Source organism: Bos indicus, chromosome 7 (assembly GCF_029378745.1).
Source record: "Bos indicus isolate NIAB-ARS_2022 breed Sahiwal x Tharparkar chromosome 7, NIAB-ARS_B.indTharparkar_mat_pri_1.0, whole genome shotgun sequence".
Lineage (NCBI taxonomy): Eukaryota > Metazoa > Chordata > Mammalia > Artiodactyla > Bovidae > Bos > Bos indicus.
Genome location: NC_091766.1, coordinates 44640461 through 44666487, shown reverse-complemented (window position 1 = coordinate 44666487; position 26027 = coordinate 44640461). Strand labels below are relative to the sequence as shown.

The following is a 26027-nucleotide window of genomic DNA, read 5'->3' as shown; positions in this document are numbered from 1 at the left end:
CTCAGCCCAATCACCATGTGACCTTGAGAAAGTCCCTTTCCTCTCTGAGCCTCAGTTTTCTCATCTCTAAAAGGAGAAGGTCAGACAAGACAACACCACAGAGATTTGGATGCTCCCCATGGCCTATGGAGCTGTTGCTGGAGTCCATAGGCACACACACAGACACATCTGCCCAAACGGTGACTGCAGCCTCACTTGGCCTGACAGTGCCCACAGCTCTGAACTCACTCCTGACTCTAGCCTTCTCCCTTTCACCCACAGCACATGCTGAAGGAGCAGGACCTGGAAGAGGACTTCCTGGGTTGCTCGCCGGGTGACCTCCTCCGATTTGATGACTACAACAAAGACGGCCTCCTGACCCTTCATGAGTTCTACACAGCTTTCCGTAAGTCAGGTCCCCGTCGGGGCTCACAGTCAGCAAAAAGACATTTCCTCACCAAAACGGTGTCAGGGTCTGGAGTCTGTCTTTGGTTGTCTTCCAAGGTTGGCTTCTTTTATAGGTGAAAGTAGTTGAGTTTGTTTTGCAACAAGCCTGAGATTTAAGGAAAGAGTACGGGGAGGGCAATGGCACCCCACTCCAGTACTCTTGCCTAGAAAATCCCATGGATGGAGGAGCCTGGTAGGCTGCAGTCCATGGGGTCACGAAGAGTCGGACACGACTGAGCGACTTCACTTTGACTTTTCACTTTCATGCATTGGAGAAGGAAATGGCAACCCACTTCAGTGTTCTTGCCTGGAGAATCCCAGGGAAGGGGGAGCCTGGTGGGCTGCCATCTATGGGGTCGCACAGAGTCGGACACGACTGAAGTGACTTAGCATTAGCATTAAGAGGAGGGCAGAGATGGGGGATGGGATACTTTCTCTGTTCCTTTTGGATGAAGGTTATTCTCGCTGTTGATATCATTTGAGGAACCCAGGACTGTGTTTAAGCATGATTAAGAAGGCACTGCCTCACATGGCTAGGGGATTCTGTGACTGCACTTGGACAGAGCAGATGTTAGGGTTCTCCCAAGGAAGTGGCCCAGCCCCATCAGAGAACCCTGCCTGGGGCCAGATCCTGCAGGAGGGTTCTGGAGGCTTGGCCAGGTAGACAAAGGAGTAGTCACAATGCAGGATAATGAAGAATGAGGGTCCAGGTTGATGAGAGGTGGTGGAGTCCCTGAGAAAGAAGAGAAATGGGGCTGCTCTGCCTGAAAACGGAGGATGTGCTCAGAATGGACCCTCTGTGGGGCCACTGGTGCATATGGTGAGCAGGCACAGTGTCTGAGGGACCCAGGTCTTCTCCCTGAGGTGCTCTTCCAAGAGATGACCTCATGTCAACCATAGCTAGAGCTGGGACAGGGCTTCCAGGAGATGTGAGATGCAAGAAGCTCCAGACACGTCCAGACAAGTTCACTAGGAGATGGAAGGCAGTGTGGGACCCTAACTTGAGACAAGGGGGACATTCTTGGCCCCAAAGACGTGAAGCTCCTTTGTGTCAGACAACATGTGGAGCAGGCTCTGTTTAAAGCAGGTAACGTGTGTACCCTGTATGAAGCACCTTGAACATGACCTGCAAGCTTGCAGCTCCGGTGGGCCCTGCAATTGAGGAAGCAGGGGTGAGACCCCCAGGGTCCCTGAGTACTCTGAGCCACAGGTCCTGGCATCCTGGGTCCCATTCTCTACCTGGAAGTATGTTTTCCAGGAAGGTGTTCCTGCTTCATATCGGCATCTCTGTGTACTGTTGTTACTTCATTCACCAGGCCTGAGGGGGCATCCTCATGACTTGTTGACAAGAAGGGCTCTTGTGGCAGGTAGAAAAGGTATGCATGTGACCTGAAAGGAGAGAAATGAGCGTGATTCTTCCCTGTGGGAAGTGTCCATGAGCTTGCTGCAGGCTGCGCCTTTCCAGTCCACGGCATCCCTCTTACCAAGGACCAAAGTCCAAGCCCCAGTTCCCAGGCTCTGCTTGATACATGATGACTGTGTTGTTCCCCAGCCTCCTCCTTCATGCCCACAGTTTAAACTCTACAAGTGGTGGTTCATAATAAGGTGTGAATGGCTGGTAGATTCAATCTGCCTGGGAGGTGTTTGCTTTGTGGATTGAGGAGCTTATTCCATGAAATGAATCTCTAAATTTTAAAATGTGTGGCAGTATCGGCAACTCTGGAGACCTAGCTCGTGCAATGATTGTTATATTTTCAGGACTTTTGCAAAGGCAAACAGTTACATAGATGGGAGATTTAAATCAGCCCTAGTAGGACTGTTTACAACACAGAAGTCTACATACACAACACAAACGCTACACAAGGGGGAGGGGGCTCTTTTTCCCTCTGGAGAGCCCATTGTGAGGCACTGACCTGCACACGCTGGACAAGACCCTCCCTCCCGACCTGCCCTCACCACCTCCTGGAATCTCCTCTCCATCCGCCTTCTTCAAACAGAGCCCCCTTGATGATGCTAATCCCACGGGAAGTGAACAAGAAAGGAGTAGATGTCAGGCCAATGACAGGGTGAGCAGGTGGAGCTTCCTTCCTCATCAGAGGAACAGCAGCACGCTTTCCAGGGTCAGTTCTGAGACATTCCCAGCATGCTTTATGCACTCAACACCCCCCTCCCCCCATCTATAGAAGGAGCTGTAAAGAAAAAGATCACTGCATTTTCAAAGCTGGGGGCCAAGGCTGGACTTCAGGGATTTGGGGATATACCAGAGCCACACACCAGTGTCCCACAATGGCATCACTAGGCAGAAAATGACACTGCTTGGGTACCATCCTGGTACCAGTTGTCACAGAAGCCTCTGATCTTTGAGCCCACTTCCTTCCTGGGAACTGGTCTGGAACCAAGCAGGGGCTATTGGCTCTCCTTTCAAGGAAGTGGCAGCATCCCTGTTGCCCCTGATGAAAGAGGCCGCCCTGGCCTCCCTAGTGAAGGTTGTTAAGAGCAGGAGCTGCCCGTGGAAAAGGAGGAACATCCTCACTTCACTTCTGGTCGTATGTCCCATGTAGAGCAATGTGCTGTCTGTTTCCTTGTTCCTGGATTATTATTTGAAAAGCCTTATAATCATCATTTTTAAAACAAATTAGATTCTGCTGTCGCCTTGGACTTGTTTTGAACTGGGCAGCCAAACCATTCATCACAGCCCAACCCAAACAATAGACATGCAATAAAACGTAAACTCACAGCCATTAAGGAAGCCACAAAATGAGTTAACCCTGCTTTCAAGGCCCAGCACAGTCACTCGGAGACGCAGAGTCACCCGGGATCAGTGGTCTTTCAAAGTCACAGGGACTCTAAACTCCCCTCGCTCTGGGAATGGATTTATGATCCAGTGGATATTAAATAGGAAATTGAAATGAGACACACAGGTACAACTGATTACCCAGAAATCAATGGGCATTAAAGACATCTCTCTAAAACGCAAAAAGGAATATCTCAGACATTTCAGCAACAACATTTTGGATTTGATTTTCAAAACTGAAGCTGACTGGCTGGCAAAGGTTGAGACTTTAAAATTGCATTTTCTAGTCTCTGTTTTGCCAGGATCCTTGGGTTCCAGGCAGGGCAGGCTATGTAGGGTGACTAGCACAGATTCAGCCACTTTATTAAAGGATGGGATTTGGGGGGCTTTTCCCTGGTGAAGTGAGTTGTATTAATATTTACAAGGGTTTTTTTTTTTTTTTTTCGGGGGGGAGGGGGACAGTGTGCAGTCTCCTAAGTCATATTTTCTCATGCAGCTGACATAGCCCAGGCTGTGCTGGTGTTTGCCACTGTCTGCAGCTGACTGAGGGCAATGCCAGCAACCCCAGGGCCGGTAGCTGCCTTGCTCAGTTGAGTGGCTCGTGGGGGTGCTGCACCTTCCTCCTGGCTCTGCAGAACAGGTGACCCCCACCTCCTGAGGAGGGCAGAGGACAGGTCCCTTAACCATGGAAGTCACAAAAGCTGCCAATCACTCATCTTTGTACAATGATGGCAGTGAAATGTGAGGCTGGCCTCCCTCTCTGCCTCTATTTGTCACCTAAGCATTCTCCTCAGGTTGCTTTTGGTTTTCCAAATCATAGACTGATCTTGGAACTAACGGTCCAGTGCCCTCTCAGCATGTCCCCCAAGCCTTCCTCCTCACTCCTCCTCCTGCCCCGCCCCCGACCCCCAACAAGCCGCAGAACCTCCCACCCCTGATGTGAGACAGAGACCCAGGCGCCAGGGTTACTGGTGAGCGAGATGCGTGCCCGCCTGTCTGTTCATCTCAATGAATTAAAAAGTTGCTTGCTTAAAAATCTTTTCAATAATGCATGTTTTTGCACTTTTCTGAATGCTTGGGTTGGGATTGTGGGAAAAAACATATTGCTTAAATGAGGATTTTTCTCTCACTTTAAATTCATTACAAGTTCCTTCTGCTTTTTTAGAAAGATACTTGTCCTTTTAATTAATCCTATGAGAGCAATGTGCTACATGTAAAGGACAGGCTCACCATAGGATCAAGGTCTTCCTGCATTACCGTCCGAGGGTCACGGATGCACAGTGTACAGGAGGAGGACCTGAGTCAGGGGGACCAACTGTGTGGGAGGCAGATGCCCTCCCTTAGCTCCAGGCCAGCAGAAAGGAAAACAGTGATTTAATCTGATTATTGTGGTACTTCTGTATCCAGGGCAACTCTGTAAACCAGAGGAGGTAGTCACTGGGCAAATTCACAGCTGTTTTTTCTGCCATTGTTGCTGTATTATGAAAGGGTACTGTGGGTTCATCTAGCATGTGGTTATCCTCTGGAACAAATAATGCCCGCACAGGGCAGATGCCTTGCCAGACCCATTATCATAGCCCTCACCACCACCCCATGATAGTAAAATAACAGCAACTATCCCTCCCCCAAATCTATCCAGCCCCTTATCCATGTAGGGTGAATTCAGACAGGAAGTTCAGCCAGTAAAATCCCACTTTATACTCCTCCATTCCTTTCCTCCGTTTGGGATATTGAATAGCAAAATTTCAGATGGCATCAGTTCAGTTAGTTCAGTCACTCAGTCATGTCCAACTTTTTGCCACCCCATGGACTACAGCATGCCAGACTTCCCTGTCCATCACCAACTCCCAGAGCTTGCTCAAATTCATGTCCATCAAGTCAGTGATGTCATCCAACCATCTCATCCTCTGTTGTCCCCATCTCCTCCTGCCTTCAATCTTTCCCAGCATCAGGGTCTTTTCCAATGAGTCAGTTCTTCACTAGCCAAAATATTGGAGTTTCAGCTTCAGCATCAGTCCTTCCAATGAATATTCAAGACTGGTTTCCTTTAGGATGGACTGGTTTGATCTCCTTACAGATGGCACAGAGTCCATCAAAAGTTTTATCTGAATCTATTTGGCTCTTGAGTTTGGAGAGCAAGAGTTACCTGTGTGCAGTTACCTGTGTCAGTGTTGGCAGAGGCTACGACCATTGGTGGGGTGACTCCCCTAATCCCAAAGGGAGGAACTGGTTGCCTCATGCAGGACTTGCAAATCAAGTGGCAAAAACACTGATTTCCTGACCTTGGTCCCTCATTTGCTCAAGGGCATAAAAGAGCTAAACTGGAGCTGCCACTGGAAACTGGTATCAGAAAGTGCTGTCAGTCTCAGCACTCCCTGCCAAGGGCTTTCTCCTTGCCTCCAGCAGGGAGAGGGCCTCCAAGAAGGCTTCTGTGTGAGTTTGCTATGTGCCCCTGAAGCCAAAGCCAATGGGCCAGCCATCTGGGTGCTTTTTTGCTTATTAATAGTGCTTTAGTTAGTAATGGGCTCTTACCACTCAAGTCATATAAAAACGATTGTTGTTGTTCAGTCAGTAAGTTGTGACTCTTTGCGACCGCATGGACTGCAGCATGCCAGGCTTCTCTGTCCTCCACTATCTCCCAGAGTTTGCTCAGATTCATGTCCACTGAGTTGGGGATGATATCTAACCATCTCATCCTCTGCCACCCATTTTTCCTTGGACAGGTCTTCACCAGAGGTTAAGCTGAGCTTCAAGTTCCTTAACTGTAAAATGGGTATAATAACCACCACATAAGGTTGCTGTTCAGTCACTAAGCCATGTCCAACTCTTTGCAACCCCAGGCACTGTAGCATGCCAGGCTCCTCTGTCCTCCACTATCTCCTAGAGTTTCTCAAATTCATGTCCACTGAGTGATGCTATCCAACCATCTCATCCTCTGTTGCCCCCTTCTCTTCCTGCCCTCAATCTGTCCCAGCATCAGAGTCTTTTCCAATGAGTTGGCTCTTCACATCGGGCGGCCAAAATATTGGAGCTTCAGCATGAGTCCTTCCAATGAATATTCAGGACTGGTTTCCTTTAGGATGGACTGGTTGGATCTCCTTGCAGTCCAAGGGACTGTCAAGAGTCTTCTCCAGCACCACAGTTCAAAAGCATCAAATCCCACGTAGGTTACCCGACACTAAGTGAGATAATTTGTGTAAAGTGTTTAGAATGATACCCTGTATATGGTAAATGCTAAGTAGTCATCAGCCAAGTAGGTCAGTGATGGAGGTGATGATGGTGATGATAAAGATTTCTGTGTGTTCCCACTCCTTGTCACTCTGTGCTCTGTCATCGTCATCTGGCCCATAATAGTCCATAAGCTCCATGAGGCTGGAGGCTGTTTTGCTCACCATGGGCTCACACTTAGCGTGGGGTCTGACGTCCAGAAAGCCCTTGGTAAATCTTTGCTCAGTGAAAGGGATGAAGTATATGAAGAAATAAATACACTTGGCAAGCAGAGGGTCTTGGAAGTTTCAAATCGAGACCACCTCTTTCCCATCTCCAGTGATTTGCTGCTAACAGCTAAATTGTAGAGCCTAGCACTTGCTAACATTGTCAGGAGCTGAGATTTCAAGCACTTTCCATTTTTAAAGATCCCAGCTGGAAGCTGTCAATGGCCTTAGTGCAGAGCAATTGAACAGTAGAAAATGAACTAATTACAGGTTGTTATTGAAAATCTATTATATACAAATTGCAAAGAAAACTCATTAAAATGCGATGCTTTGGTGATTTAAAAAAAAAAAAAAAACAGAATGAAAAAAAGTCCTCTTGGAGAGAGAAGCAGGGTTAGGGTGGCTGGATACCTTGTTTGTCCCTGTTCCAGGGTAAGGACTCCCAGCAGGACTGCAGCCAGGCTCTGGGTCTTATGCTCACATATCACCCAGCCAGCCTGATGTACAAACCGTAGAGAGGCTTACGTTTTGTACAGAACAGACAGCTCTCTGAATGTTAGTAAATACATAGAAATGGCTGCAGATGAAACAAAGCATTTCATTACAAAAATATAAAATGAGAACCATTTAAATGTCAGCTCTTTACCAGGATAGCACCTTACTGTCCTTGTAAATCTTGTGTTTTTGCAAAGCTTTTGTGAGGGCTCCAAAGGCCCTAAATGTGCAATTAAGCACTGAAGTTCACGTTACTGATTTCCAAACTTGCTCCCTGGGATTGGGATGCTAGGAAGGTTTGGGATGTGAATGGCTGAGCTGCCCAGAGCCCAGCTTTGCAAGGGACCCCTCAGATGCTGAGACTGCCTCCCAGACTCCAGGCAAGATCCCAGAAAGTAAGGCAAGGTGCCCCCCACCCCAGCTCGCTGCCTCCTCATCCAACCAGCAGCACCTGCGTCTTGGTGTGGGTGTGGCCTGGGGGTGGCCTCTGTGGCTCCTGAGACCCCCAGTGCTCTGAGGCATGGCAAGACCCACCAGGTATGTGTCTGAGAGCTCTCCCAGGGCTGTACATGCCCAGGAAGTACTTGGAGCATAAATCCCTATCCTCTGCCTCATGGTCTTCCCTTCCTCTCCAGCCACCTTAATTCAGGCTCTGTGACAGTGTCCCATAAGACCCCCACCTCCACCACCACTCTGCTTGCCCAGCTTACGGTCTGCACAGGAATGAGATGCTGGGGAGTGGAGGTGCTAGGGCTCTGCTCACATGGGCACAGCGACCGCCTGGGTGGGCAGCATGGGGGCCACTCTTGAGGCAGGAGTGGGGGGAGCACTCACATCCCAGCACCAGGATGGTCCCTGGCAAGGTGGTGGCTAGAGAGCCAGGCCCCGGGCACAGACGGGACCTGGACAGGCAGAGAGAGAAGGGAAGGGCGGGGGATGCCCAAGCTGCTGCTGCTGCCTGAAGCAGGCACTCCGGTGGCACACTAGGGGCTAGTTGAAGACCCTAGACCACCGGCCGTGACCCATCCAGGTGTCCTCTGCATCAGCCATACCTGCTGGCTCACCGGTCCTCATTTTATCATGAATGTTACTCTCCAGCCACTCTCCAGCCTGAGGGCTGGGGACGATGGTGAGTGACTAAAGCATGGGCAGAGGCCACATGACCAAGAGCGCCTGGACGCAGGTAGCAGCAGAACAGGCGAGGCAATAACAAAGCCAGGGGACAAAGACGGCAAAGTAGGGGCTGCCTCTGAGAGCAGGCAAGGTGGTTATTGTCTGAGGCATCTTGTTCCAGCTGGAGGACAAAGGGGCAGGAGAGAGAGATAAACCCAGAGCTTTCCATGAGGCAGAAACTGGTATATGGCAGGTGCTTGATAAACACTTGTGGGAAGGATGAAAGACCATGCTGGAGTTTTCTAAACAGTAGTGAAGAGAGATGGTTCAAGACGGTTGTAGTGGTTCTCGGGGAGAATGCAAGTCAGGGGGGTTCCTGGTGGTGGAGTTAACCCTACTGCCCATGTGGCGCTGAGCGGGGTCAGCTGCCCACTATTGTTCTTCAGGTGTGTTGTGTTATCTGTATCACTGGGTTGGCAGAGAGGTGCCCTCTGCCAAGACAGCCCTCACCCCTGCTCTACTTTATTCACCCCTTTCCTGGTGGGACCGGTATTTCCCTCAAAGCTGGCCTTCTGTGGGAGAGTGCAAATCTACCCGTGTGTGTGTGTGTGTGTGTGTGTGTGTGTGTGTGTGTGTTAGTCGCTCAGTCATGTCAGACTCCTTTTGACTCCATGGACTGTAGCCTGCCAGGCTTCTCTGTCCATGGATTCTCCAGGCCAGAATACCAGAGTGGGTAGCCATTCCCTTCTCCAGAGGATCTTACGGACCCAGAGATCAAACCCAGGTCTCCTGCACTGCAGGCGGGTTCTTCACCATCTGAGCCACCAGTAGTAGTAGTAGTAGTAGTAGTTGCTCAGTCGTGTCCGAGTCTTTGTGACTCTATGGACTGAAGCCCATCAGTCTCTGTCCATGGAATTTTCCATGCAAGGATACTGGAGTAGTTTGCCGTTTCCTTCTCCAGGGGATCTTCCCGACCCAGGGATTGAACGTGGGTCTCCTGCACTGCAGCAGGTTCTTCACTGACTGAGCCACCAGGGAAGCATGCAAATCTGTCTTTAGATCCCCTTATATCTACAGCATCTGACAAGTCCTTACCAGATGCCTCCTGGAGGCTCCAGGCGCTGTAAGGAGGCCCCAGGCCAAGGAGTGGGGTGAAATTAAAATGCCCTTTGCAGCAAAGTGGGGACTTGGGAGGCATCCCCACTGACGGAGAATATATTCCCATTCTGGTGGGAGGCGAGCTGCTCCCAGCCATGAGCTCCAAGCGTCGAGTTCCTGTTTCAGCTCACACAGAATCTGTTGGGCTTCTGGGGGCCTCAGACCTTTGCCTCTACTTCTGGACTCTGCTGTTGTTTTTGGACCCAGGGATCCAGGCAGGGACTGGCACAAGCAACACGCATAAGCAGTTTGTTGGACTGCGAGCAGTCTCAGCAGAGCTCCAGGCAGACCAGTCTCCTCTGTGCAGACCTTCTAGTATCTCCCGACGCTCCTCCTGCCTGTGGACACTCGGGGGGCGGGGAGCTGAGGACTGCTGATCAGTTGGCCTTCTGTTGCTCTCCACGTATGGGGCTGCTTGGCAGTGGCTTTCCATTTCAGGCTTCAGCCAGGATTCCCAGTCCCCCACTATGGTCCCACTCTGGGACCCTCCACAGTGTGGTCTTCCCAGGGGAGGTGGAGGGAGGCTGTGCGAGACACCCCCTCCCAGGCAGCTGCAAGCTGAGCCCTGGTGAGCCGTTCTGCTCCAGATGGCACCGGCGTTTGTCTTCAGGTGTTTCAGGCACAATAACTGTTTGTACACTTGTCAGGATTGCAAATCGAATCCAAGTGGGAGTGGAAATGGGGCCCAAAGGACTTGGCCCTCCACAGGTAGTAGGAGGGGCAGTGAGGTGGGCGGATGGCCCCCTGAGTGCCTTCTCTGGTTCACTCATCTTCCTGAACACTCTCAAGCCTCTCCAGATGCAGCCCCACTGGTGAGGCACTGACAGGGCTTCAGAGCCGTGTGCCAGATGCTGCGCCCGCCCCTGGCAGGGCTTCCTCCCAGCCCCATGTTCTGAGAATAAGGAAAACTGAGGCCAGGAAGCTGGGGGCCTCCCGGGGGCCCACAGCTGCTAACACAGACCCCAACACAGAGGCAGGTGTGCATGGGTCACGCCTGAACACTGAGTCACCGGCTACATGCCCTACCCTAGACAAGACCTTTTAGAGTCTTCAGTTTTTCCCCCAGAGTTCAACGTCCATAAAGTTCCCCACGATCTGTGACTCTGGGATGGGGCAGAGGGAGGGATCCCTGAGGCCGCATCCTCTCTGAGGGCCTTTCACCACATGCTGGTGCAGAGCAGGGCAACGTGGGCTCTTTCCAGATCCCAAAGTCTGTGGGCCGCAGGTGCTTTCAGACACTTTATCAGGTCCCCTTCCCACAGCACCACAGAAAGAGCCCCTTAGGGCCAGTGGGCTTCAGCCCCACAGGGGAGGGTGGGGCCCCCCTAGGGAGCAGGCCTGTCACTCAGAACAGGTATCCGCATGCTCCCAGGACCCTGTGGAGAGATGCTTTCCTTCCAGACCCAAACCCATTAAGCAGTGATTCCCTTCTCAGCTCCCACAAGTGAAAGCACATCGAGCGCCTCCTCCTCTTGGGCATGTCCAGCCCTATTGGTTCAGTTCAGTTCAGTCACTCAGTCATGTCCGACTCTGCGACCCCATGAACCGGAGCACACCAGGACTCCCTGTCCATCACCAACACCTGGAGTTTACCCAAACTCATGTCCATTGTGTCGGTGATGCCATCCAACCATCTCATCCTCTGTTGTTCCCTTCTCCTCCTGCCCTCAATCTTTCCCAGCATCAGGGTCTTTTCAAATGAGTCAGCTCTCTGCATGAGGTGGCCAAAGTATTGGAGTTTCAGCTTCAACATCAGTCCTTCCAATGAACACCCAGGACTGATCTCCTTTGGGATGGACTGATTGGATTTCCTTGCAGTCTAAGGGACTCTCAAGAGTCTTTTCCAACACCACAGTTCAAAAGCATCAATTCTTTGGCACTCAGCTTTCTTCACAGTCCAACTCTCACATCCATACATGACCACTGGAAAAACCATAGCCTTGACTAGACGGACCTTTGTGGACAAAGTAATGTCTCTGCTTTTTAATATGCTGTCTAGGTTGGTCATAACTTTCCTTCCAAGGAGTAAGCGTCTTTTAATTTTATGGCTGCAGTCACCATCTGCGGTGATTTTGGAACCCAGAAAAATAAAGTCAGCCACTGTTTCCACTGTTTCCCCATCTATTTGCCATGAAGTGATGGGACCAGGTGCCATGATCTTAAGTTTTCTGAATGTTGAGCTTTAAGCCAACTTTTTCACTCCTCTTTCACTTTCATCAAGAGGCTCTTTAGTTCTTCTTCACTTTCTGCCATAAGGGTGGTGTCATCTGCATATCTGAGGTTATTGATATTTCTCCCAGCAATCTTGATTCCAGCTTGTGCTTCCTCCAGCCCAGTGTTTCTCATGATGTACTCTGCATAGAAGTTAAATAAGCAGGGTGACAATATACAGCGTTGACGTACTCCTTTTCCTATTTGGAACAAGTGTGTTGTTCCATGTCCAGTTCTAACTGTTGCTTCCTGACCTGCATATAGGTTTCTCAAGAGGCCGGTCAGGTGGTCTGGTATTCCCATCTCTTGAAGAATTTTCCACAGTTTATTGTGATCCACACAGTCAAAGGCTTTGGCATAGTCAATAAAGCAGAAATAGACGTTTTTCTGGAACTCTCTTGCTTTTTCAATGATCCAGAGGATGTTGGCAATTTGATCTCTGATTCCTCTCCCTTTTCTAAAACCAGCTTGGACATCTGGAAGTTCACGGTTCATGTATTGCTGAAGCCTGGCTTGGAGAATTTTGAGCATTACTTTAGTAGCCTGTGAGATGAGTGCAATTGTGTGGTAGTTTGAGCATTCTTTGGCATTGCCTTTCTTTGGGATTGGAATGAAAACTGACCTTTTCCAGTCCTGTGACCACTGCTGAGTTTTCCAAATTTGCTGACATATTGAGTGCAGGACTTTCACAGCGTCATCTTTTAGGATTTGAAATAACTCAACTGGAATTCCATCACCTCCACTAGCTTTGTTTGTAGTGATGCTTCCTAGTGCCCGCTTGACTTCGCATTCCAGGATGTCTGGCTCTAGGTGAGTGATCACACCATCATGATTATCTTGGTCATGAAGATCTTTTTTGTATAGTTCTTCTGTGTATTCTTGCCACCTCTTCTTAATATCTTCTGCTTCTGTTAGGTCCATACTATTTCTGTCCTTTATTGAGCCCATCTGTGCATGAAATGTTCCCTTGCTATCTCTATTGGTAGCCCTATTGATCCCAGGCCTCAAATCCCATCTCTCTGCAGCAGTGCTTAGAAAGCTGCTGCTGTTATCAGCAGGATGGCTGGGAACAGCACTGCCATTCAGGACCACCCCCACCCCCTGGGGTTCCCCTGCTGATGCCTGGGTGTGGGGTGACAGCTGAAGAGAGCGTGGCAGGCTGAGTGCTGTCCAGGCAGCAGCTGCACTGGCCCATGTGTGGGGCCACCAGCACCCAGCGCACTGGGCACAGTGAGGGGTCTAAGGGTCAGTGGGAGCCACCCATGGCTGGCTCAGACAGATCAACAGTGGGTTGGGAGTTGGGCCAAAAAGGACTAGAGGTCAAATAAAAGCATTGACAGAGCTCTTGAGGCTCCCCACGGCCCAGCCAGCCCTGACACCTGGGCGTGCTGAGTGGACAAGTGGACTCAGTGCACTCAGGCTGTCTCTCTTTCTGTGAAGACGGTGGTCCTGGGGTAGGTGTGAGCTGAGGGCAGAACTGGGGGTCCTGCTTTGTCCTGACCAAACCTTCAGGATTGCAGCCCTGCCCCCACTGGTGACCCTGGTGACCCGAGGGTTGGGTCATGTACAGAATTACCATCCTGTGGACTGGTGGGCAGTCGATGAAACACTTTCTGATGGAACTCAGGGCTTCAGGCTTCGGAAGAAATGGGACATGTGGAAGGTTCACAGGCGGGAGGGTGGAGGGGTGTGGGTGTGAAGCCAGCAGGGTGGGGGTGGTCTAGACAGTGAGCAGCAGGGGCCACAGCTGCAGGGAGCCTCAGAGGCAACCTGGCCTGTCTCACCTGAGACACGTGTCCGTGGATTCTCAGGCTGTGCCCCACACAGTCATGTGAGTTTTCCCTAGGGCCACCCTCCCCAGCCCCACCATCACAGAGCACCTTGCCCCCGCTTCCCTTGCTTCCAGCCAGGGACCCACACACCCTGTCTCAGACAGGAGGGTAGGTGGTGGGAGGCTTTCTAAGGGCTGCCGGTGGAGCTTCTAAGGGAGCAGCAGCTTCCGCCGTATGGAGAGGCAGTCAGTAGCTGCCTCTAATTGAAGAGGCTTGCCAATGCGCTTCCACTTGGAATGTTTTCCTTGAATTCTCTAAATTAACAATGAAAGCATGGGCTGAGCAGGGCTCCTGGTCCCCGAGAGTCAGGCCTCCATCACTCAGAGGCTGATTGTTCACTTTGGAACAATTCACGCCCAGATTCCAGCCACCTCCCTGCCTCCCACCACTACCTGGTTAGAGTCTGAAAGCAGCTCTTGTGAAGGGAAGGTGGAGACGAAGGAGGGAAAGCTCTAAGCAGTTAGATGGGCTGTTGATTAGTGTCTCCGGGCGGCTGTGGTATTGGAGAGGCGGGCAAACCTGGGGTTAATTGGACACAGGAGGAGGGATTGGGGTTATCTGTTCATGTGGGCCCCACCTGAGCCTCCACACTTGTGTGAGCCTCTCCCTTTGAGGTCAGGAGAGGTCATTGATCTTGCTTAGAGAGAAGGGCACACTCAGCCCAAGCCCATGATCCATGGCCACCAGACTGCTGGCCACAGCTCCTCTGTGGGCAGTCCCGGCTGGGCAGCTGGGTGGACAGAATTTTCACAGGCCCAGACTCTGGGCAGCTCGACTTCAAAAGGCTTGTGTTGGACTAGACTGTCTGCACTAAGCCTGCTCCTTTAAAGAAGAGCCACTCAGAAGGCTGAGGCCCTGCAGGCTCTGCCAATATGTCCATGGAGCGGGAGATGAGCTTCATCACAGGACAGCATGTGGTCCTTACAACAGCACAGCCATGGCATCTCCCTGAGTGTACAGGGATGGCTTCCCGACCCCAGTTCCCATTTCTAATCCTTGAACGGGAATACTCTGGTGCTTCCAGGATGTGTGGCCTGACCAGCAGCTGTCCCTGTGGTCCTTGCAGAGGACAGTAAGCTTCCAGAGTGAACTGAGACACACCTGGCAAGTGTCAGATGGTTAAGCAGTGTGGCTCGGTTTACTGGAGGAAGCTTTACATGTGACAGCTGTGGTCTTTGAAGTCACAAAGCCATCAGGTTAGGAACTGTACCATGGCGCGTGCTAGGTGCTCAATAAGCATTGGCTCTTAATCCTGTTAGGTAAACACAAGTTTAGGGAAACACCTCCAAGTGGAACAACAGGTGAATATTTGCTCGCCGGTTTCCACTCATGCTTAGCAGGTGGCTGGCTGGGCCCTGGGGACACAGCGGTGACTGCAGCAGGCCTGGCTGTGTCACCCTGTACTCAAGTTGCTGGCTGAGGGAGTGGTTTGGGCCCACGTGAGGAAGCCCTCCCATGATGGGGTGTCTGCTGTGGGGGCTGATCCACAACCCAACACTTGGTGCAGACACCCCAGGGTGCTGGCACAGAGCAGCTGCAGGGCCCGGAGTGTGTCACAGAGCTTGTTTCTGAAGCCGTATAATCAGTCTCAGAAAATAATAACAGGATTAAGAGCCAGTGCTTATTGAGCACCTAGCATGTGCCATGGTACAGCTCTAAGGGAATCCACTAATCCTGGCAGCACGCTGCGAGGGAGGAACCATTGTTAGCCCCTTTCTGTAGAAAAAGCCCAGAAGCATCGAGCGCTGGAGCAACTTGCTGCATCTCAGAGCTGGGATTGAGGGTCAGGACTTGAACCCCGGAGTCTGGCCTCAGAGTCCGAGCTCGGCTGCACTGCCACTCAAGGAATTCCAGATGCTGTGATGCCCAGAGTGTTTTAGCAGGGTCCCTGTGGTACCTCACATTTGTCAGGTGTTGGCCTCGCGGGTACCAGGGATTAGAGGAGTGGGGTGTATCCAGAGAAGTGGACGTGGCTCGCCCAAGCCCACACACTCCCACCCCGCAGCGTCCTGGCCCACACAGGCCGCTCCACCAGAAGTCCCCTTCTTCTATAGTCTGCCCGACCAGAGGTCTGTGAAGGACCATGGTGGGGCTACAGGGCCCTCCTCCCAGTTGGCCAGGACCCCTCTGGCAAGCTCTTCCTGAGGCTCCTGTGTCCAGCCTGGGGCTTCTGTGGCTGTGAGTGACAGGGAGCTGGGCCAGTCAGGCACACAGTAGGCACACAGGGGAGGTGGGCAGCAGAGGCTGTGGCATTTGTTACCAGTGGTCACATTTGTTGGGTGGTAACCAGTTTCGTATTATCTTACCTAGTGACAGCAATCCTGATGAAAAGGATGCCATTTATGCCCATTTTAGAGTTGAGGAAAGCAAGGCTCTGCAAGATTAAGGAACTTGCCCATGGTCCCCCAGCTGGGAACCCAGAAGACACTGCAACTGCAGCGCCCACCCCTCCTCAGTACTTCTGTGATGAGCCCATCTGTGACCACGTTTAAGCTTCGGCTTGAGGACAGGTGGGAGCTTCCTCTCCATGCCTGGCACCCCAGGACTCCCCACACTCCATCCTTGTGCCTGATTCAATCATGAGCTGAGTCTTCTTTCTTTAATCAGGGTACTGATTCCTCCTCTCTCTGGCAGGGATGTTGAACAAATCAATTAGTATATGCTTGCAAAATGCTTTGCGATCTCACACGTGAGTCAGGACACATTAGTGCAAGACAGTTTCGAGTGATGCCCTTTGCCATGAAAAATGGTCCTCTTGGCTTCTGTGCTGCTGTTGCTGCTAAGTCGCTTCAGTCGTGTCCGACTCTGTGCGACCCCATAAACAGAAACCCACCAGGCTCCCCTGTCCCTGGGATTCTCCAGGCAAGAACACTGGAGTGGGTTGCCATTTCCTTCTCCAATGCATGAAAGTGAAAACTGAAAGGAAAGTCGCTCAGTTGTCTGACTCTTAGAGACCCCATGGACTGCAGCCCACCAGGCTCCTCCATCCATGGGATTTTCCAGGCAAGAGTACTGGAGTGGGGTGCCATTGGCTCCTGTAGAGAGCCTTTTTTCAAGAAATTTTGCATCAAAGTTGCAATTACTGATTCTAGAGGGCCTCCTGATGCAGTGGAGATAGGCCAGGGCATCCTACCCACGTGGCCTCACAGGTGCCCTTGCAGAACCCCCAACCCCTCGAGGTTGGTCTGCAGGTGAAAAGCACTTAACCTCAGAAGCAGGGTGCCGTCACTCACACAACAAACACCTCCTGGCAGTGCTGTCCTAGGCCGTGGTATTCACCAGGTTTCAAAACAGAGCAGACAGAGTCTCAGTCTCATGGAACTTGCATCCCAGTGAGGAGACAGAGATAAACAATAACAGAAATATAGACTAGAAGAAGAGATGTTATTTGAGATCAACACAGAGGACCAGGGAGGACAGGGTGGGGGCAGGCAGCAGCAGGTGGGCAGCAGAAGTTAAACACCATAGTCCAGGGAAGGCCTCGCTAAGCAGGGGCTGTGTGAGCCGGGTGTTGGAGGGATGGGCACTTAGCCACAAGGTCACCCGAGAAAACATCCCAGGCCCTTGGGTGAGCACAGGTCTGGTGGCTGGAGCGGTGTGGGGTGGAGGGTATGAGGTCAGAGGCCCTGCAGGGCCCTGGATGCTAGTGTGAGGGCTTGTTTTTACACTGGATGAAACATCAAGTCTTTGGAGGGTTTCAAGTTGAGGAGTGACATAATCTGGCTTTGTATTCTAAATGAATCACTCTAGCTACTGTTGTGAGAATAGACTGTTGCAGGCCAAGGGTGGAAGCAAGCAGTCAAGACAGGAGGCTGTTACAATAATCCGGGGGAGAGATAATGGTGGTGAAGGGCGACGTGACAGGTGGTGAAAAGTGGGTGTTTTGAAGGGTAACACCAAGGAAATTTGCTGATGGACTGGCTGTGGTTACAAGAGAAGAGGTGAGTCCAGAGTGACTCGGAGGTTTTGGCATGAGGACCAGAAGGATGGAGTTGCCATTTCCTGGGATGAAGGAGACTGTGGGTGGAGTAGGTTCGGGAGGGACGATCGCTGTTACATTGGGGGCATATGGAGTTTGAGGTGCCTACCAGACATCCAAGTGGCAATGCTAACAGGCAGCTGGGCATACAAGACTGAGTTAGGGAAAGGTCCAGCCCCGAGATGGAACATGCCAGTCCTTAGCTTACTGGTAGTGTTTGAAGCACGGAGGCTGGATGAGATCACTGAGTGGTGAGTGTCGATGGAGAAGAGCATCCAAGACTGAGTCTTCAGTGTGAAGAGGTCAGGAGATGGGGGTGGGGGAGCTGGCAAAAGAGTTAGAGGAAGAAGCCAGAGAGATGGGAGGGAAACCAGACAAGCACAATGTCCTGGAAACCAACAGAAGCGTATGCCAGAAGTGGTGAGTGGTGCGGATGCAACTGGGAGATTCAGATGACAGAGAAGAGAGCGCTGGGCCCTGAGTTCTGGGGTCTTTCATGACCTGGAGGAGCAGCTTTCACTGGATGGCAGGGACAGAGGGCAAAAGTGAGTGGGAACAGAGGAACTGGACACAAGGTATAAAGAGCTCGTCTGAGGAGTTTTGTTGTGAGGAACAGAGAAACTTCTCTGAGCAGGTGAGGGCAGGTAGAGTCTAGTGCTGGGGTGATGGGGCTGTCCTAGGGTGAGGCTGGTAGAGCCGTACCAACAGGAGAGGAGCCTGCTGGGTGAGTGCAGGTGCAGGTAGGTGGAAGGATGTGGCAGTAACCCGTGTAGACATCTATTTTCTCTGTGAGTCAGGAAGCAAGGTCATGGCTGAGAGTGAGGATAGAAGAGGAGATGTGGAGGCTTGAGGAGAGAGAAAGTCTGGAACAATCTGTTAGGAAAATGGGAGGGTGGGCAGTTGGAGAGAAGGTGGGGTGGTCACCAGGCAGCATGAAGGGCTCACATCACATGACACAGAGTCATGAACCCAAAGGGAACCGGGTCAGCAGGGTGGTGAGCTGTCCGCAGCCATTTTCAGCTACTCAGATGTAAGCATACAGCACACAGTTCAGTTCAGTTGCTCATTCGTGTCTGACTCTTTGCGACCCCATGAACCACAGCACGCAGGCCTCCCTGTCCATCACCAACTCCCGGAGTTAACTCAAACTCATGTCCATCAAGTCGGTGATGTCATCTAATCATCTCATCCTCTGTTGTCCCCTTCTCCTGCCCTCAATCTTTCCCAACATCAAGGTCTTTTCAAATGAGTCAGCTCTTTGCATCAGTGGCCAAAATATTGGAGTTTCAGCTTCAACATCAGTCCTTCCAATGAACACCCAGGACTGATCTCCTTCAGAATGGACTGGTTGGATCTCCTTGCAGTCCAAGGGACTCTCAAGAGTCTTCTCCAACACCACAGTTCAAAAGCATCAATTCTTCGGCGCTCAGCCTTCTTCACAGTCCAACTCTCACATCCATACATGACCACTGGAAAAACCATAGCCTTGACTAGACGGACCTTTGTGGACAAAGTAATGTCTCTGCTTTTTAATATGCTGTCTAGGTTGGTCATAACTTTCCTTCCTAGGAGTAAGTGTCTTTTAATTTTATGGCTGCAATCACCATCTACAGTGATTTTGGAGCCCAAATAAATAAAGTCAGCCACTGTTTCCACTGTTTCCCCATCTATTTGCCATGAAGTGATGGGACTGGATGCCATAATCTTAGTTTTCTGAATGTTGAGCTTTAAGCCAACTTTTCACTCTCCTCTTTGACTTTCATTAGTTCTTTATTTCTTCTAAAGAACTTCATTAGCTCTTTAGTTCTTCACTTTCTGCCATAAGGGTGGTGTCATCTGCATATCTGAGGTTATTGATATTTCTCCCAGCAATCTTGACTCCAGCTTGTGCTTCCTCCAGCCCAGTGTTTCTCATGATGTACTCTGCATAGAAGTTAAATAAGCAGGGTGACAATATACAGCGTTGACGTACTCCTTTTCCTATTTGGAACCAGTCTGTTGTTCCATGTCCAGTTCTAACTGTTGCTTCCTGACCTGCATACAGGTTTCTCAAGAGGCAGGTCAGGTGGTCTGGTATTCCCATCTCTTTCAGAATTTTCCACAGTTTATTGTGATCCACACAGTCAAAGGCTTTGGCATAGTCAATAAAGCAGAAATAGATGTTTTTCTGGAACTCTCTTGCTTTTTTGATGATCCAGCGGATGTTGGCAATTTGATCTCTTGTTCCTCTGCCTTTTCTAAAACCAGCTTGGACATCTGGAAGTTCATGGTTCACATATTGCTGAAGCCTGGCTTGGAGAATTTTGAGCATTACTTTAGTAGCCTGTGAGATGAGTGCAATTGTGCGGTAGTTTGAACATTCTTTGGCATTGCCTTTCTTTGGGATTGGAATGAAAACTGACCTTTTCCAGTCCTGTGACCACTGCTGAGTTTTCCAAATTTGCTGACATATTGAGTGCAGAACTTTCACAGCATCATCTTTTAGGATTTGAAATAGCTCAACTGGAATTCCATCACCTCCACTAGCTTTGTTTGTAGTGATGCTTCCTAGTGCCTGCTTGACTTCGCATTCCAGGATGTCTGGCTCTAGGTGAGTGATCACACCATCGTGATTATCTTGGTCATGAAAATCTTTTTTGTATAGTTCTTCTGTGTATTCTTGCCACCTCTTCTTAATATCTTCTGCTTCTGTTAGTTCCATTCCATTTCTGTCCTTTATTGAGCCCATCTATGCATGAAATGTTCCCTTGGTATCTCTAATTTTCTTGAAGAGATCTCTAGTCTTTCCCATTCTATTGTTTTCCTCTATTTCTTTGCATTTATCACTGAGGAAGGCTTTCTTATCTCTCCTTGCTATTCTTTGGAACTCTGCATTCAAATGGGCATATCTTTCTTTTTCTCCTTTGCTTTTTGCTTCCCTTCTTTTCACGGCTATTTGTAAGGCATCCTCAGACAGCCATTTTTCTTTTTTGCATTTCTTTTTCTTGGGGATGGTCTTGATTCCTCTCTCCTATACAATGTCACGAACCTCCATCCATAATTCATCAGGCACTCTGTCTATCAGATCTAGTCCCTTAAATCTATTTCTCACTTCCACTGTATAGTCATAAGGGATTTGATTTAGGTCATACCTGAATGGTCTAGTGGTTTTCTCCACTTTCTTCAATTTTAGTCTGAATTTGGCAGTAAGAGCACACAGACAGGACTAATCAAGGCTGAGGGAGTGCTGAGGGAGCAGGGAATTGAGGTTGTGTGCAATGCTCGGTTCCAGAGATGCAAATTCCATGGAGCTAAAGCTGAGTGAGAAGGAAGTGACATCATAAGGGGGTTGATGGCAAAGTAGATGGTTGGTCAGGAGATTGTGGGTCCCAGTAGAGTTGAAGACTTTTTGAAATCTGGATACCAGAGAGGATAAACCAGAAAAGATTTGGGAGTGATCAGAGAGGAGGATGCTTGAAGATAAGCTTTTTCAGTCTGTTGTTATTTGTAAGGTGGAGGGTTGGTAGGGTAATCTACTTGGATGTTTATATCACCTAGTGGATGTAAAAACAAGAGAAGCATCAGAGAGACTATGGTCAGTGAAAAGCTACGCGTATCAGAGTGGGATGAGGAGAGAAGCGCCCCAGCCATAGCCGATGACTGGCAGAGGAGTGGGGGTGGCACATGGACCTGGGACTAACTCCTGTGAGGTGGACTCTTCTTTTTTATCCCTGTTTTACAGAAGAGGAATTGAGGCCCCAGGTGTCAGTAAGTAATAGTATGGCTAAAACTCACATCAGAGGGTCTGCCCCCAAGGCTGGCTCCCCGGCCACCACACCGCACAGCTTCTGACTCTGGGCATGAGGGAGATGTGGTCCTTGCCCCCAAGGAGTTCACCGTCCTGTGGGAAATCAGTACATATGCAGAGACAGGTTTCCCTTGTCTGTGAAATGGGTACCCACAGAATGCCCTGAAAGCTGAGAAGGGTATAACACCTCCAATCAGAGAGATGCCAGAAGTCTTCAGAGAAGGATGGGTTGCATTACATAGGCAAATAGGGAAGGGTAGCCCAGTTAGAGGGAACAGCCCAAGAAAAAGTGCAGACATGGGAAGGCCCCAGACCATCCTGCGTGGCCGGTGCATCCCTGTGTCACAGGCAAATAAGGTGATGCTGGAGGGAGAGATGAGAACCAGAGCATCAAGGGCTTGTGTTAGGGAGGCTAAATGCAGGCACTGCTGCTGCTGCTGCTAAGTCGCTTCAGTCGTGTCTGACTCTGTGCAACCCCATAGACGGCAACGCCCCAGGCTCCCCTGTCCCTGGGATTCTCCAGGCAAGAACATTGGAGTGGCTTGCCATGTCCTTCTCCAATGCATGAAATTGAAAAGTGAAAGTGAAGTCACTCAGTTGTGCCCGACTCTTAGCGACCCCATGAACTGCAGCCTACCAGGCTCCTCTGTCCATGGGATTTTCCAGGCAAGAGTACTGGAGTGGGTTGCCACTGCCTTCTCTGAATGCAGGCATGGATACCCCAAAATCTCAGGGGTTTAACAGTACAGATTCCTTCTTCCTCATGTAATAGTTCAGTGCTGGGGTTCACTTTGTGGCCACATGATGAGAAAGGGACCCAGGCATCTTTGTTTCTGTGGCTCTATTATACCATCTCACAAAGCCTCATATTCCTTAACCAGATGCCCTGCACCTGGCCAGTATATGGAGGGATAGAAAGAGTAGAAGATCTTGTAGCAGATTTGGGGGAGCCCAGCTAGGACGTGGATATGTCCCTTCTGACATACTCCATTGACCAGAACTCGGTCATATGGCCATGCCCAACCTCAAGGGCAGCTGGGAAATGTAGTCCAACTGTGTCCACAGGAGGGAAAGGAAGCAGGTTAGGTGAACACATAGCAGTCTCTGCCACAGGCCCCCAGATCAGGCTGCAGGGTTTGAGCTGTTCAAGGAAAACAGGAAGAGACTTGATCAAGCTTCTCCAGCTTGAGGACTAAGCAGGGGATGCACCCAGGGAAAGTGATGGGCTGGTGAAATTGGAAGGTGATGGAGACCTGAACGTGGAGGCAGAAATAGGAGCAGAAAGGGCCGCAGAAAGCGATGGTATTGAGAAGCCCTTGTGGCCAGCGGCTGGTGCAGGAGTCTCTTCCCGCAGGGCCAGGATGGCGGCCTGCCTCCCCATCTCCACAGTGGGGGCACCAAAAGGCAGGCTCGGGCCTCGGGAAGATGAAGTGGCTGCAGGTGGCCCATGACAGTCCTCCTCGAGCCACAGCCTGGCCTCAGAGAGGGGGGTTAGAAAGGACCTATTTTAATTTTCTTCTTGGGCCTCCACATGACAAAGGAGAAATATCACCCAACATTATTATCTCTCAGAAAATACTCTCTGGAACCATAAAAAGGGAAATACAGTGAAGCCAGACCACGGAGACTGCCCCTTAAATCAGGAGCTTCTAAATTATCATGGTGGCGCTCTCTAATTCCTCTGGATGAAAACATTAAAGATGACAATGTCCCTTTAAATCAAATGCCCTGGGAGTTGCTATAAAGAGTCAGTGGGCTTTTTTTTTTTCCTTGTGAGAATTTTTTTTTCTCTCTCTTTTCACCTTGTAATAAAATATAAACCATAACTTATGGGGGCAGGCTCTACAGAGCAAGCTGTGAACATGGATTTTCTGAAAATGAAGGTGTTTGGTTAATGGGAATCATCTCATCTCAGGAAACGTGAGATTTTCAAATGATGAGTTTGCTACTTAGCTTCACACTCTTGGTTTTTTGGGGTTTTTTTTTCCGATTTTTTGTTTTGTTTTGTTTGATTCAAGGGCTGGCCCACAGGTCTAGCTGTGGCACCACTGTGAGGAATCATGAAGACTCACTCTAGGAGGCCGGTGCGGGGGAGGGACAGACCCCTCCTGGAGTGGATCACTGGGCCTGGGCTGTGGAAGGTGGGACAGAGACCCCAAAGCCCATGGTACAGGGAGGCACAGTCTTGGGAAGGAGCACTTAGAGGAAGGAGGACTGGGGACAGGCCTGGCTGGCTGAGCTCTTGGGTTACACAGAGAACCCAGGGGCCAGTGCAGACCCAGGAGGAAGGGATGGAGCCTGCAGGGCATGGCCTCAACTCAACAGACTGAGTAGACGTGTTCCGGGCTCCGGTGTGGAAAGTAGGTACGAGATGAGAAAGGACTGGTGAATTGACCCTGGCAAGGGCCAGCCCCAAGGAAATAGAAACATGAGGTTTGAGCCTGGGCCTGCTGCTCCCCTCTTACCCTCCAGCTCCCATTTCTGCAGACCCAGATGGAGACTCTGCTAAAGCAGAATCAGTCTGTAAAGCTGACTGGACAGTTGTATCCCAGGCAGGAAAGCAGACTCATATTTCACAGACGTTTTCAAGGCTTGGCTCTGATATAGAAGTGTTTACACCCTAATGCCTGCAGCCGCCTCTCCTCCGTGAAACAGCCAAGCATCCCACCCATGGGTCATCTGTGCCCACTGACTCTGTGGCCCTACTCCTCACTCTTGTTCTTCTCTCTCCAGCCTGTCTATTTCCCTCTCCACCTCCTCCACAGCCTCATACAGATGAGGAAGTTGAGGCCTGCGACAGCCACTGGTGATCTCCATTGGCACATCCAGCAGGGACACGCCTCAGCCTTTAGTGGGTTTCACCTCTACAGGCCCTACTGAGCCCTCCCCAGAGATGCCCATTTGCCTTCCACCTCTTCTCCACCTCCTTTGTGAGTGAGTTCCTCTCCTCTGCCAGCCTCTTACAGGTTTCCTATAGAGAGCCAGGTAGTGAATACTCTGACACTGTGACACAAAAGCAACCGTAAGACCAGTGAATGTGGCTGCGTTCCAGTAAAACTCTATTTACACAAGCAGGCGGAGGGCCTTCCTGAGACACTTACGGAGGTTTCTCTCCACAAGAGGTTTTTGTCCCACCCACACCTCCAGACACCAAGTTTCCAGCTGTAGGTCTTCACCAGCCCCTTACCTCACCCCAGGAACCCTTGGTCATCACCATGGTGACTGAACTCGCCATCCTCTCTGCAAGCCCAGCTCTCTTCCTGTATCCCCTATCTCACCAGTGTATTCTCACCTCTTCCCTTCAGTGTACTTCACTTTTAATCAGATTGCTACATGCCTCGGGGTGGGTGGTTGGGCCTTGGAGAACCTGCAGGAGTCAGTGGGAAAAGGCTCTGGGGATGGAGAGGAGCTGGAGAATGAGGGCCCCATGGGGAGACTGTAGCACGAGTGGGAAACTGCAATCAAGGGTTTGCTGGGCCTGGGTTTCTGCCTGCCAACAGGCTATCTGGCCAACAAGCCAGCATCTTGGCCTTTAAACAGGGCTCCATGGAGTTATGCTGAAGGAAAAGGAGTCTGGGGGTGAATTGACCAGGTGCAGACAAGCGACCACAAGTGAAGAACAGCTAAGCTTCAGGGGCCTCAGACATCTATGTGAAGATCCACAGACCCTGCAGAAAGTATAACTCCATAATGGGCCCCCATTTCCCTTGTGGGACCACCTCCCCGAGGGCTGCTGACATGGCAGGAAGCAGAGCAATAGACCAAGGGGGGAGACTCAGGTTTTGGCTCTCTCCTGCCTCCATAAGGACTTCCCTGGTGGCTCAGATGGTAAAGGATCCGCCTGCAGTATGGGAGACCCAGGTTTGATCTCTGTGTGGGGAAGATCCCCTGGAGAAGGGAATAGCAACCCACTCCAGTATTCTTGCCTGGAGAATCTCTTGCAAAGAGTCGGACATGACTGAGCGAGGGTCACAAAGGGTCATGCAGAGGAAGCTGGCAGCCTACCCCAACATGGTCTTGCTGGGACCCTGCTCTGCAGCTCCGCTGTGGGTATGCGCCTGGCACTGGCTGGCGTTTAAGTGGTGGGTGCAGGTGCTGAGTGTGTCTGCTGATTGATGCAGCTCTAAACATTCTGTTCATTTAGAGCAGCAAATAGTCTCACTCGCTTGCTTCCCAGCACGTGTGGAAGTAAAATTCCATCTTACTCACTCACTCTCCTCCCCGCTGTCCCTGACCACCTACGTGATAATTAATCACCGAGCACCCTTTGGGAGGGGAGAGGGCACACCCGCCTGGAGGACACACCTCCCAGTGCTGCGCCTGTGCCACCACGAATAGACTGTGAAGATTTGCTCCAGGGCCTCGTGTTTCATCCTGGTCATTCTCTCGGGGATGGAAGGCCATCACACCCCGTGGTACCCAGACCCTGCTCTTGGCACACTTGGGACTGCACTGGAATTTATTTTGCCCATTTGGATACAAATGCAATTGAGACAAAATTCCTTTTGCTTTAGAAGCCATTGCTCCATTTCTATTTCTCAAGTGAAGTGTCGGCCAAAAGAGTGGAAATAAACTGTGTGCCTGGCTGTGGCAGGTGAGCTAAATTCCTCACATCTTACTGCCACGTGGAGCCCCCATGTTATTTTTCTAGCCAAGGGTTTATGGCCTGGCTTCAGGCAGCTCTGGAGGCAGATGGCAGGCATGGGGCTAATTCTGTGCCAGGACAGACCACTGGACCCCCCAGGAGTTGTGTGAACCGGGAGACAGGTGACCCCAACTGCAGGACACCTGTCTAGCC

The 26027-nt window shown here is 50.7% G+C and overlaps 1 protein-coding gene across 4 annotated transcripts in view; it reads left to right on the top strand.

The window, feature by feature from the left end:
- FSTL4 (follistatin like 4) overlaps window positions 1-26027 on the top strand; it is a 660210-nt gene that overhangs the window by 521918 nt on the left and 112265 nt on the right. For all 4 annotated transcript variants that reach the window (XM_070793583.1, XM_070793584.1, XM_070793582.1 and 1 more), the window contains one exon: window positions 262-385. In XM_070793583.1, the coding sequence (XP_070649684.1) occupies window positions 262-385 (124 nt within the window). The remainder of the gene's footprint in view (window positions 1-261; window positions 386-26027) is intronic.